The following is a 14,263-nucleotide window of genomic DNA, read 5'->3' as shown; positions in this document are numbered from 1 at the left end:
AAGCAAAACAAGTCATTAGCATGACCGCATCCAGCTAGCCAGGCAGTGACGCGCCGATTTTCTCCCAACTGTTTACGTTCACTTAAGACATAAATGACTGTTTATGTGAGTCGGCATTCTCACTGAGATGGCATTTTGACATAACTCTGTGTTTTAAGTGAAGCACAATAAGAGTACATTCGCATACTGGCCCGTGACAATTCTATCAATTGTCCCGAGCATATTTCACAGAATCCCTGGACTCTGAAACTTTTTTTGAGTCAAGTCAGAGTAAAAATGCATCTGCTCACAGTCTGCGTTCGAGTACCTAAACTGATTTAGAGTTTTTCAGTTCACTTTACTTGATCTATGGTTCTAAGAGGAGCGTGAACATTAATCAAAACATCCCTTTGTGTTGTTCCACTGAAGAAACTAAGAAAGCCAAACAGATTTTGAGTGATTTGGGGGTGAGTAAATAATGACCAAATAGTTATTTTTGGGTGAACTTTGTATCTTTGCCGCAGTTTTTTAAAGATTGATGGTGTACTATCTTCCTACCCGGTTCACCCTGCAACTTTTTTCTTTTCTCACACTTTCTCTTTAAGTAATCTCTCAGTTATGAATTAGTTGTCTTTGAGTTATCACCACACTCAGGGCCTCGACTAAAGGAAGACAAATCTGTCATTCTTCACGACCACGTGAGCGGTTCGTGTGTGTGCAGGAAATACATTCATACTCTTCTCTCTTTCAAATTGGATGCTTTCAGTCTAACAGCCTGTGTGAGTGTGATCATTATTATCATTATAGTGGTTTATTCTGTTTGACTGACTCTCACATAAGAAGCATGACTGAAGTATGATGGTTGCATGGAGTCCTCTTTACATCTTTCTCGTTTCCTCTTTCTTCTTTACAACAATTCTTTACAAAAACTGCCTAAAACCGTTTTAAATGAAATTGAGCTAATTTACACAAGTATTATAATTATATATTAATTGTATATTAATAACTTTTCTGTAGACTTTTGCCATGCATACTGGGACATTAATTGAAATAAATTTGAAATCTAATATAATAGATGCAAAACTTTAACTTGAATACCTTGAAGAAAATTTGAAATGTGTTCTTGGCAACTAGCTTAAGTTTAAGGACAAGAAAAATGACTAAAACAAAAAACAAAATACATATAAATTAAAGCTAAATATAAGTAAAAAAAATAATTAAAAAAGTAAAAGAACATAAACCACAATTTAAATGAAAACTGATAATATAAAAATGAAAGGTAATTGAAAATATTAATAAATACTATATAACTCTACAAATAATACGAAAATAACAGTTTTTAATTAATTTAGTAGTCAATTTTGGGATATTTGGGAAACGCCAAGATGCCAAAATGTGCATAGACGTATGCACTAAAAAATGTTTTATCCGATGAGAAAACATGCTCATAAACTATGATGGAGACACATTAACCGAATAAATCCCTTGATGCGCAACGAAAAACTCACACGACTTTGCCTCGAAACAAGTGGATGTCATTAGGTACGTTCACGGCGATTACCGTAACAATTCGGAACTGTAAAAAGCCTTCACGTGTTTGAAATTACAACGTAGGGCCTATAAACGCGTCCCTTTCTTAAAGCTACGACTTGTACCATCTGACCACTGCAGATTTAAGGTGTGTTTGACTTGAAGCGACACTGTGCAGACCGATCAGTGTATGACATCGCAAGAGCGATTCGAAATTTACGGTAGCCATGGCGTGAACACAGCATTTGGATAACCAATGCCATTGTGCACTGCATCTTAAATGTTGTTTTAGTTATTCTGAAATGCCTTTGCCAAAGTCTGTCAGAATGATTTGGTATAATGACCTCCCAGAAGCGTCTCACATGATTGCGTTCACAAACACCAGGCATCCAAACGCAAGATAACATGACAGTGTTTGTTTATTGCGTTTCATCTGCGAGCTCTGAGACGCAAGTCATTTATGATGGAGGATACATGAGCATTGCAGCAACTTTATTAGATATTTAGATATTATTATTATTATTAGATTTTTGCGCAAATTTCCCAGGAAGTGACGATTCTGTTCTCTTGAACACATGGGATGGAAACGGTGCTTTTTTTGCAAATGTTTTATGTGATTTTCCAAGTTAAATGCACAAATTTGAATGGAAACATAGCTAGTGAAACAGAATGCAAGTGACACTAATGCTATGTTGCATAATATTAGTGGAAGTGAAAAAAACTCTTCCTCACATGTGTCTTGAGATTTCGGTTGTGTAGCTGGAATGGTCAGTGTGCCCTTCAGCTTTTCTGCAGACCCTCGGGACACAGAAAGAAACCTTCCCCCTGCTCTTCAACGTAAACAAGTTGGTGACTTGGTGTCCCTTTTCTCTCTCTCACACATCCATCAAACAATGATAAATATCTCAACGTGCTCCATTCACAGAGGATTCAATACAACACTGAAGCGCTCGTGTTGTGATGACATCTTTTGATGATATATCTTGAATATCTTTTTTTTTTGTACAGTATAACGGTAAAGCCTAACTTTGCCAGCAGCAATCTCAAATACTTTTTGCTTTAAACAGTAAATACACAAATTCTGTCATCATTTACTTGTTATTTTAGTAGGCATATCATTGAGACAGCCTATCAATTTTTTAAATTAGTTTTTATTTTTATACCTATTATTTTTATTTTAGTTAACAATAATAGCCCTGTCATTTACTCTGTCATTTACTTGGTCCAAACTTAAAGGGATAAAACAATAGTTTATTCAAAAATTAAAATTCTGTCAGTATGTACTGTTCAGAGAAGAAAGGACCTTATTCTTGTTCAAAATATGCCTAATACATCAAACACTCTTTACTTTCAAGCTGTATTGCACTCAATCATGTACCATCCTCTTAACCAACATGATCTCATGAGCATTCATACGTTTTTTTTACATAAAGTGTGGTTCTGCCACATGCATTTACTGACCAAATTTCAAAGACACCAAAACGTGAATTTAGAATTACATATGAACAACAGATGGTCAAATGTGTACGAATCTTTATTTATGAATATTAAAATCATGGCATTAATATCTTGATTATTTTATTAAATTGTCATATCAATGACATTATTCTTGTCAGTTGCAGTTATATATAATATATTTAGGGCTGTTAAACGATTAATCGCGATGAATCGCATCCAAAATAAAAGTTTGTGTTTACATAATAAATGTTTGTGTATATGTATAATTATTTTGTATAAATACACACACGTTCATGTATATATTTAAGAAAATGTGTTATTTATATATAAAATATTTATAATTTATATATAATCATATATTATATATAAATCTATATACATGCAAATATTTCTGAAATATATACAAGCATGTGTGTGTATTTAAATATATAAGATAAGTACACATAGTACACACACATTTATTATTTATTATTATATTTTAATCCATAATGAAAGTCAGTAGGGTCTGATGTTGCTTTGGACCCCATGCAGCGACTATCAAAATATCTTATTTTGATATATATATATTTCATACAGGGTTCTTTGTAAATGAATTACTTGGTGTTACATGTTGGAACAAAATAATTAGATTTTGGGTGAACAATTCCTTTAAAGAATCTTAGACCCTCTCTAAAAAGGTTGTTCCAAAAGTATGCTGATTTATGATATTTAGACAAATTCTGAGGCATGTAGCCTATTCATGAAGCAATCCCAGAATGCTTTGAAATCAGTTTTATCTAAGAAGATGGTGGATTAACTTGTATAGAACCAATAATAGTCCTTAAACTTTCAAGAGAAACTTGAACTTTGTAGAAAAGGGCACTTTAAGCTCCTCTGTGGTCTGCCCTTTTTTAAAAGAGAGATCTTAGAAAAATTATTCAGCTGATATTTTAAATAGATTTGGCATTCTGAGAAATCTCTGTGGATATGATTCAGAGCTAATGAGGGAAAATATGCATGCTCAGGAGAAGCCATATCTGTAATAATTTCCCCTAATAATGGGAATTATGCTGTAAGGTATTTGTCATTTGGTCATATTTTTAGTTCTTAAAGAAATGATATCCATCCAGAAATAGAAATTCATGTAATCTTACTATAGCAACATTCCATCTCCAAGTAGGTTGCATCAAATATGCTCAGTTAACTCATGTTCTGACTGATTAACATGAATGAGAATATAGGAATTTGAGCAATGTCCGTCCACACTAAATAACATGAAAGCACTCTCAGATACAGTATATGTACAAATGTAATGAGACCTATAGGGAATTTCTGTCCATACCACTTTCAAAGTACACATTTAACTCGAACACCACTGGTGACGTCCATATTCATCTTAACAAACTGGTTACAGGAATATATGGAGACCAGGGTCATGGCGATGGAAAAGAATAATGTGATGAAAAAGTATAATCCAATGCTTATAATCCAACGCCATTCACTGCATCTTGACAAACTTTACATTTCAAAATGCATTTTGTTTCATGAAAAAGTCAGAAAGATTGGCACTGTGATGTTGTGGTTATTCAGGAAAAGGTGACCATGTGAGCGATTGGATTCATTACTCTCTTTATCTTATCCGTGCAATCCACTTTCTTTTCCTCGCAGTATGTGTCCATGAGCTGGCATTTTCAATTAATTCTCTATGGGAGCTATTGGGCAGGATTGTTCAGGGGATTGTGGGATTGACAGCAGGGCAGAGCAAGTGGTGAGAGCATCAGAAAGTTGGGAAACACTGAACTTGTGCAAATGAAAAAATAAGAGCTGGCAGCCAATCACTGTGAGACGATGACAAGCTAAGGCTGTCAGAAATGTTGAGCTTTTGAAAACCATTATGTCCCATATCACCATCTCGTATCAACCTCTCTTTCCCCCAAAATTGACCAGCAGGGGGCACTGATGAGTTTAGCTCCACAGCCTCAGTGTGCAAAAATCTTGAGCTCAAGGCAGGACAGAGAGAGAGAGACGCAAACATGATTTAGTATCTGGGTCATGAGAAATAATTTAATTTCATTGGCTAGGGAAAATATTTATCAAATTGTGCGAGGTTCACATGGCATGTAGGTGTGAAACAGAGAGAAAATGACTATGATTCCGGCCAAGTGATAAAAACAACCCAAAAGCTAACAAGGTATCGATTACCACGTGTCAAGTTGTTGGCTGTTGTTGACTTTGTTGTCAGGCTAATTTGTACATGTCACGCGTTCAAAGAGTTCCCTGTTGATTTTGACCAGCCAACCCTGGACTGTAATTTTTGAACATGGTTATGCTCTGTCTGCTTTCATTAAATTTGGATAACTTTTGCTCTCCTTTGAATGCAAAAAGACCTTTTGGATGTGTTTTTTGTTGTTGTCGTCGTCGTTGTTGAACAGGGCCATGCTAACTTGCATGCAAGGGCTAACTGCCAACTATCAGTGATAAATGGGTCTAAGAGTGTGTAACGTAGTCATAGATAAAAAGAACGATTTAAAAAATAATTAAATTATGTGCTTAGAAATTTATAGAAACGTCCATTGCATTTTTTAACAAGTTCTATGTTCTAATTAAATGACCTTTAAAAAAATGTCATGTGTTGACATAGCCTATACATATTTTCCTTACACACTGAATGCCTGTGTTCACATCTCTTTATTTTACATATTTTACCCGGATAAAGGATGAATGCATAAATAATAAAGGTTATGCCAAAGTGCTTAATTATTGTTGTTGTTTTTAAGTTAAAAAAATGGTTAAATTACTTAATTAATTACAAGATTACCAAAAATGTGTTAATCATACAAGACATGCATTCAAGGCAATGAATTGCATTTTGAGTGTGTTTTTGCATAATTGATTGATCCAGACAAAAATGAGCCTCGTGTCATTGACTTGGTATGACATAACTTTACATCTGAACCCAAAACTCAACGCTAACCGCTATTATTGCCCCTTTTTGATCACAATTCACACTTTCAGGGAGGTTTTCCTGGAATTGCCCATTAAATACTTGATGGATCCACACATGATTGAAGAAACATCTCCACCAACCGGAAGACCTTAAATTGCCCCCGACAAGGCTTGTTCATCACTTCAATGCTGAAAAAAGGAGCCAGTCTACGTCTTAAAACTGTACATCTGTCAGTGAGCTTTAAAGTGTTTTAGCGGTGCCTTTTGCTGCCTGCCTCATTACATAAAGAATGGAGGCCAGCATCTGAAGTGGGAGGGTTACATAACACTCTGTCCAAAGAGTGTGTGATATTATGGGTTCGTTTCATGTAAAGGCAAGACAGATTCTGAGAATTTAGAGCATTCAGTACCATGTTAACATCTATACAGAGCATTAGGACAATGATGACTTTAGAAGTGCTTCAAAACGCCACATGATTCTTGTTTTCCCCAAAATTGGGGGGGTTTAGGTGGTGAGGTTTTCATCAAAAACAACCTAAAATTCAGTCTATTCCTCACAATAAGCTTTAGAAGACTTTTTTTTTTAAGCTTGACATAATTTGTCCACATGCACTTTCACTTTTTTTTGTTACATATAAGAAAGAACTTCCAAACCGCTGGTGCTACTATACTAGCCTACTAAAGACTAACACAACAGCACAAATAAACACCACTTAGGCTACATTGTAAAAACTAATTTGATGTACAGCCTATGTAAAAGTATCATTAGGCTATATTTAAATTGGAGAAGAAGGACAAGAGTTCGGTTTTATTCAAATCAGAAAACCTGTATAAGGGATTTGTCTCTTGGATTTACTTTGTATTATAAAACACAGATGAAAAAAAAAAGGCCCACAAATTTGGGACATTTTTGTAGATAGTTTTCTGTGGCATGGATAAACCTCAAGGGAGTGTTTTCCCGCCAAAATATCATCTGTGAGGAAGCTACCTTCAAAACACTTTTAAGTGCCTTCAAATTCGAAGCTTTTAAGAGCTTTTCACTCCTCTCTCTTCCAAGCACTCTATTGAGTCCAAGGCTGGATCGTCGGAAAGAAAAACGAAGTTACTTACATGCATCCATCATGAACATAGACAGCTGCGACATGATGGCCTCCAAGCTAAATCACCTGTGACGGAGCATACTGTATGTGTCAAACAAGGTTACTGGGACAGAGGAACAGACATCCTACTGTCACAGGGTTTCACAGGAGTTAAAACTTGTGAAGGATCCAAGGGGTTTTCAGAAAACAATTCTATATTAAAACTATCGCAGTTTTCCGAGATTTACCCAATTATGAATCAGATGTTATCGCAATATTATTTGCACACCCTCGTGTCATTCCAAATGTGTAGGTCAATGACAAAAAAAAAGTGTCCATGATCATTTTCATAAAAATCTATAGTTTTAAAGTATAGTATTTATAGTTCTAAATTTTAAACCAATTTGATGATTCATTGATTTAATTTGACATGCACAAAACGGATCGATTTAGGACAGGTTCAAGTTAAAGAGCCGCTAACAAATAAAGCAATAATAAGCTCAGCGAATTCCTCCGCCAAGCAATGTAGTTCCAAAGAGGTTGCTAAGCAACACATGCAGCAACCATAGACAGTAGCAACAAAGAATCACAAACGGCAGCTGCGCATTACCGGTAATATGTAATGCGGTCACAGGTGTTTGTTAAGTAATTTACAACGGCTTCGACCAATCATGATCAAGGACTGGAACTAACGAAGTAAACTTTTCATATAATGTTCTTTCTCTTAAAAATGTAAGTGAGTGTAAATGTCAGTCATTATAGGTCTGAAGAATACGTCAGTCTGCTATTTTATTCCAACCGTTACCGGAGGCTTCTGTTAATATTTAGGTTATAGTTGCACTTCAACTAAGTTTAATGGTGCAACACAAACATATTTAGTTGTAACTTAGTGTCCATTTATGTCAAAACTAACTTAAGTTGTAAAAAACGGGTTTATTAAAAAAAAAAGTTGCCAAAACCACTATAGGCTACAAATAGGCTACTCAACTAACTGCGACTGAGGTCCTTTCAAGCTAGGCTACTCTGAATAATGTCGTCCCAAATGACACGCAGCGACCATTAACAACTCCTATCTGCGTCCCTTCCATCTCCCGTTAAAACCATCAGGCTCTGCCTCTTTATTTCTGGATGGCTTTAAATTGGCTGGAAATTACGCCTGTCATAATCATTTGATCATGTTGCCTAGCAATATGTTGCAGTCCCCACGGCGACATCACTGTCAGGACCAATGTGCTCCCATCTGGTGGAGTGCATTGTGGGAGCGAGAGATTGCTTCCTTCAGCCTTTGGATCTCTGACTCGATTGTCCTGTTTAGGAAGGCCACCTGCTCTCTGATGTACAGGGATGGAGCATCTCATTTCTGGGAGCACTTTTCTGTTGATGAAAGCGAGCAAGTGTGGGTGTGAACATGAACCAGATTTGGAACACAAAACAACAGACCTTTTGCAGAAGAGTGAGTACGTGCAAAAAAAAAAAAAAAAAAAAGCTCTGACCTGCACAGAACTGCATAGCCTACTGCTTATACTTTGGTTTAGGGATTTCGGTTGCTTGTTCATACATTTGATTCACTATTGCAAGCTGCAGTGTGAACAGGACATTTCCAGACTTTCCATTTGTCCTAGGTAGTGGGAAATTCAGTTACCACTGGGAACTTTTAACTGGAATGCCCCCTCAAGTCAGAGTTGTGACTGGGAAAAAGCACAACAACCCTGACTTCAATCCAATATGACGCATTATACGTATCAACGTAGTGAAACAGTAGTAGCCTAATATATTGTTTATTTGCACTTCTGTTTGTTTGTGTCTCAATAAACAGGTGCACACAGTAACCTATATTCATGGACATGATACTTCAGCATTATCTGTGCAAAAATACCACCATTATTCAATATCAGTATATGTTAAGGAATTGCCGCTTTTCATGTATTGAAAAACATGTGACAATGGGTCTCATTCATGAAACATTCGTAAATATACGAGTAAATATGTGAGTGATTTGCGCGTAAAGAGACCTTCCCGAAAACTCTTCTCCTGATTCACAAATACTTCGTAAACGTCAGATGTGATAGTGAAACGTGTGTGTGTGTTAATGAATTCCAATCAGTCGTAAATGGGACGCGCGTGCACGCTCATTCTCAATTACCATAAATCCCGCCCATTAAATCCAAACGAAGGATTTCCACATGTCTTCTCAAAAGCGAATGAAAAAGAACAATTTCTCAGATGCAGAAATTTAAGTTTTATTATCAGAAGTTCATTCAAAACACCACATTTTATTTTCAAGCGTAGTCTATAGTGGCGTATTAGGTCCTAAAAAGGAAGCTTGGCAGCATACAGATGCAGTTAATGGAGTTTCATCTGTTAATCAAACAGTCCCAGAAGTGAAAAGAAAATGGTTCGACATGAAGCTCGACTGCAAAAAAAAACGAATTAGTTCACTTCGAAAAAATATAGCCCAGCCCTATTGAAAGCAATTAATTATTTGATTAAAGTGATCCGTTTGCAGATGCTATTACTGGCTCTCATAATAAAAGTAAAAAGAAAAAACATATATATAGCCTATGTAATTAGGCTACTATATATAATATTTTTTTCAAAATGCTGTGTGTAAATTTGTACCCGATTAAGGTGAATTAAAACGCAGCCTTATTAATGAGAAAAACGTTCGGATGTTAAACGCACTATTTACGCGTGGCTGGGAGCAGGTGTAGATTTCTTTCGTACCAACTAACATTTGGAAAATACGAACATTTTAATGAATCCGAAAATTTACGCCAGAACCACTTTACACACGATTTACACAAGAATTTGTTCTGCTCGTGTTTCATGAATGAGACCCATTGTACGTATTTACTAATATTGTAAATATAATGCATGTAATTTTATATTCAGTAATTCACTTCATAATATATATATATGTGATCAGAAAAGCACAAGCACACCTGCATGTACTAGTATTTAGCCAAGAGACTATCACTGTGCTGAAGAGCGCACAGCTGTTCATTTTAATACAGTAATTCCAAAATAATAGAACATTAAACACTAACAGATCTCCCCATTATATTAATATTGAGCAAAACACAGTAAATAACACTTAATTTGAACATTTGCTCTCCTTCAACAGTCAGAAGCAAAGCATGCTGGGAGCAAGAAATCTGTTGTAACATTGTGTGTGTGTGTGTGTGTGTGTGTGTGTGTGTGTGTGTGTGTGTGTGTGTGTGTGTGTGTGTGTGTGTGTGTGAACAACATACATTCACATTTATATGGGAAGATATGTGCAACATATGTAGGCTACACTATAAAGAATCAAACTTTGTGAATATTACATGTCTTTTTTTCTTAATTTATAAATATTTTGTATGTATTAATCCATACATGGTCAATGCATATATTGCAGTATATTGACAAATATAAGCACTAGTTTCCCATATGGAAATTAATGATGTAATATATCGCAAAATTTCTACGGACACTCCAACTGTTGTAATATGACGTCACACACTGCAGCTACTTTTAAGAAAACAACATAATTCAACATATATTACAACCAAAATGTACATATAATAAATTCTGCTCCACTTTATTGCAATACCGCAAAGTTTGTGTTCTTTTAATTCAGCTAAGGGGTCACGCAATGAAGTATCAATATTCTATTGGTTACACGTCTTCAAGGTATACAAATTCGGAGGAAAGAGTTCACCCGCTGTCGCATGTGTATGTATGGAAGTCGCTGAAATGAAAAGTGTAGTGTGACTGCCCCTTAACACTGTGAACATAGCCTTTCTGCAGGGGCCAACAGATGTAATATGAGTTAGTCATTGAATTAATCACTCAGCTGATTCATTCAAAAGCAGTGATTCATTCAAATATCAAACACAACTAGTGTTGTTTGGGGGCACACATGGGGTAATCCTGCTTTGGCTTAATTGGGGAATATTTCCGAAAAGGGATGTCTAAATGTAAGACATTAACTTTCTAACAACTTTTTAATTATAAAAGCGATATCATACTCATTGTGAATATCCTACAGAATGTGCTGCTTTCCCATTGTTTTTCTATGACTGTTTTACTCGTCTCACACATGTGTGGCATTCTGAAACACAGCACTTGAATACAATACACAAGTTTAAAATCGAAACAGATTTAAAACACTAGGCATCATGCACTTTATAAACGGTTACAGAGAAAGCAAAGCATCATACACTAAACGACTGAGGATCACATTCCACTGGACTCAATTCCAATGTCTCTTTTTTTCATTCCTGTGTCTTGGCGTTTTTAAAGACTAAACAGTGTTCTGTGTGAATGGCCTCACTCGTGTGATCGGCTAAACTGCTTATGTGTCTTTGATGTGTCTGAACTCTGGACTGGATGTAGCATCCAATTAAAAAGCACCAACTCCTCAATATCCTTTCGCCATGCTCAGGGAATTCCTAAACGTGTTTAAAACCTCCAGCCAAACAATTCTTCTTGCCTTGTCAAAACGCCCTCCCCTTTCTCGCCTTCTCCAGCGCGCCGTCTGTTCGTCTCCCACTCTCACTCATCGCTCAGATACTCCCATCTGTGGAATGCAGAGAGCAAAGGTCACAGCACTGGCCCTTGTTATTTCCCCTAAACATCACCTAAAGCTATCTCAACACGTATTCCTCTCAGCAAAACGGAAACATTTAAGCTTGCACGTGTTCGCCATGGTTCAGTTTCAGCATGAATTCTGTTTTTTAACGAAATAAAGTCTGAGGAGAGAGTATCATACATGCAGATATCAGTGAAATAAGCAGTCTTAGTTGGTTGTTTAACAGATATTAGGAGGTATTCCCAGCATGGAGTTAAATGTCTCATAATAATATTTCTAAAGGAACTCAGGGGAACTGTCTTGGAAGACAAAGTGCTGACTTGAAAGCATGTGTTTTGTGTGATGATGGATTATGAGAAAGCAAATAATAACTTAGCTCATTTGGCTTGGTTTCAACATCATTTGATCATAAAAATGATGCTGTGTTGCTCTGTAACTAATCTAGTTGAAAACCTGGTCCTCTAATGAGGACTGCACTGCACAAGAGCACAAGTTTAAAATAGCTCCACTGCCATGGCATGATATGAGTTACACAACCACCTTTTTCTTAATGAAAAAGAAAATGTGGAAAAAAGTGAAAAACAACACGCAATACGGAAAAAAAATTACTGTTATACTGTAACTGTCACTATGCAGTGATAAACAATTTTACCAGTTTTTCACAGTGATACTAAATTTTCTGCTAAACTTTCTATTAAATGTATAATTTTGTATTCCACGCAGGGAAGAAAAGGATATGACAGTACATGAGGACATCATTTTTATTTTACCTAAACGTGACTTGGTGAGTTGCATTATCTAATTCTGAATAATAGGCTTACTAATAACACATTATTATAGGATTCTTTATGGCACAGTTTAAATTAATTTGTAATAACGTTAAAGAAACCTTAATTATATAGGCTAATTGAAAACAGACCAAATTGCGATTAATATAGGCCTATATATAAATGTAGGATGGAACTTTGATTCATGTCATATTAATATCAAAGTGCCTCCTATCTAAAAAAAAAAAAAAAAAAAACTGTGATCCCTCTGTCTACAGGAGTCTACATCTGCAGAAAATTATTGTAGGCTATAACTTTCTCCCAAACTGAGTTTCATTTTGCATTTTCTCCAGGAGGCTGCACCACGGTAGTCGTTAATGGAAAAATCGCTCCGGAGTCCGGGCTGACGATATGATTAATAGTTCCGTTACTTTCTTTCTCTCTTCTTTCTGTTCTTTTCCTTTTCCTTTTATTTTCTTTTCTTTTCACTTCTCTAGCGGGAAGCGTGTCTTCTCTCCTCCTCCTCACATCACATCCGGATCAGTTTCCCGAGCAGTTTGGACTCAGTTACAGTGCAGCTTTATGAAGTCCGATTCGTGTAAGCGAATCGATCGAGCGGACGGTTCGTTTCAATGACTAGACTCACTGATTCATTTGATTTGTCGCCTAATATTGTTCGCAGAAAATCCATTGTGGTTTTTTGAAGTGTCGAACGTCTTCAGAGAACTGTTTAGAAAAGTTGTTTAGAAACAATTTACCGAATAATTCTAGCAATTTATGAAGCACGCATCATTTTGCTTATTATTTTTGTGCGTGTTTATACATTCAATTCAACGTGTATTCGTTTATGTTACTTCACTTGTGTCGGAATTTGCGTAGTTATGCTTCTATCACGTCACTTACCTTACACTTTTACTCCCAAAGTAGCCGAGTGATTCACAAACGCTTCGCGATTTGGTTCGGACGAATCATCAAAAAGAACCGGTTCAAAAGAACGGTTCATTCGCGAATCGGACATCACTGTTACAGTGAGTGGAGCAGTTTTAAGAGGCTGCTGTGGATCTGCTGCTGATATGGAGACTCTTCCCATCCACAGACACTGATCGTGCAACTTTAGTGAGATGACTGGACGGATTACGCACTTTCATGGCTGCTCTCCAGTCACATTAACAACTCCAAACATGTCCAAAAGCCTGAAGAAGAAAAGTCACTGGACTAACAGAGTACACGAGATAGTGTTGTCCAGGGGTCCGAGTGGTGATCTTGGGTTCAAGCTGCAGGGAGGCGCGGAGAATGGACAGTTCCCCGTTATTGGAGAGGTGAACCCGGACAGGGGCAAACTGCACCAGGACGATTTACTTCTGGAGGTGAATGATACTCCAGTGGCCGGACTGACCATCAGGGATGTGTGGGCTGTGGTCAAGCACTGCAAAGACCCTGTCCGGCTGAAGTGTGTCAAACAAGGTTAGTTTAACTTTATCTATCTATCTATCTATCTATCTATCTATCTATCTATCTATCTATCTATCTATCTATCTATCTATCTATCTATCTATCTATCTATCTATCTATCTATCTATCTATCTATCTATCTATCTATCTATCTATCTATCTATCTATCTATCTATAATCTATCTATCTATCATCTACAATTGTAACATAAGAAGAAAGTACTAGTGTTGTTTAAAGTTTCACAACTGCTTGGACTCGCGTGTGAAAGTTGTTAGTTTGTTGCTATAGAAGCGGAGTTGGTGTTTCTGGAAAGGGGGGCGTGTCCATCGCCATATTTTATTTTTATTTTTTAATGCTCGAATAACAATAACATAAGGACATTGCCAAGCAGGACATACATACAGATACACACAAAATAAAATAATACATAATTTCTACATAATTGACACTCATCCTCACACATCTTACAACAAATTGAGAAAAGTTACAATTTAATAATT

General features: G+C 36.4%; 1 protein-coding gene across 1 annotated transcript in view; it reads left to right on the top strand.

Annotated features, from left to right (window-relative positions):
• The first annotated feature begins 13,341 nt into the window (after window positions 1-13,341).
• Window positions 13,342-14,263, top strand: part of magi2a (membrane associated guanylate kinase, WW and PDZ domain containing 2a) — a 191,550-nt gene continuing 190,628 nt past the window's right edge. The window contains exon 1 of the mRNA XM_079622872.1: window positions 13,342-13,775. Coding sequence (XP_079478998.1) covers window positions 13,433-13,775 — 343 coding nt within the window. The 5' untranslated portion in view covers window positions 13,342-13,432. The remainder of the gene's footprint in view (window positions 13,776-14,263) is intronic.

This window comes from Phoxinus phoxinus, assembly GCF_949152265.1.
Source record: "Phoxinus phoxinus genome assembly, chromosome: 9".
Classification (NCBI taxonomy): Eukaryota; Metazoa; Chordata; class Actinopteri; order Cypriniformes; family Leuciscidae; genus Phoxinus; species Phoxinus phoxinus.
This window is presented reverse-complemented; position numbering and strand designations above follow the sequence as displayed.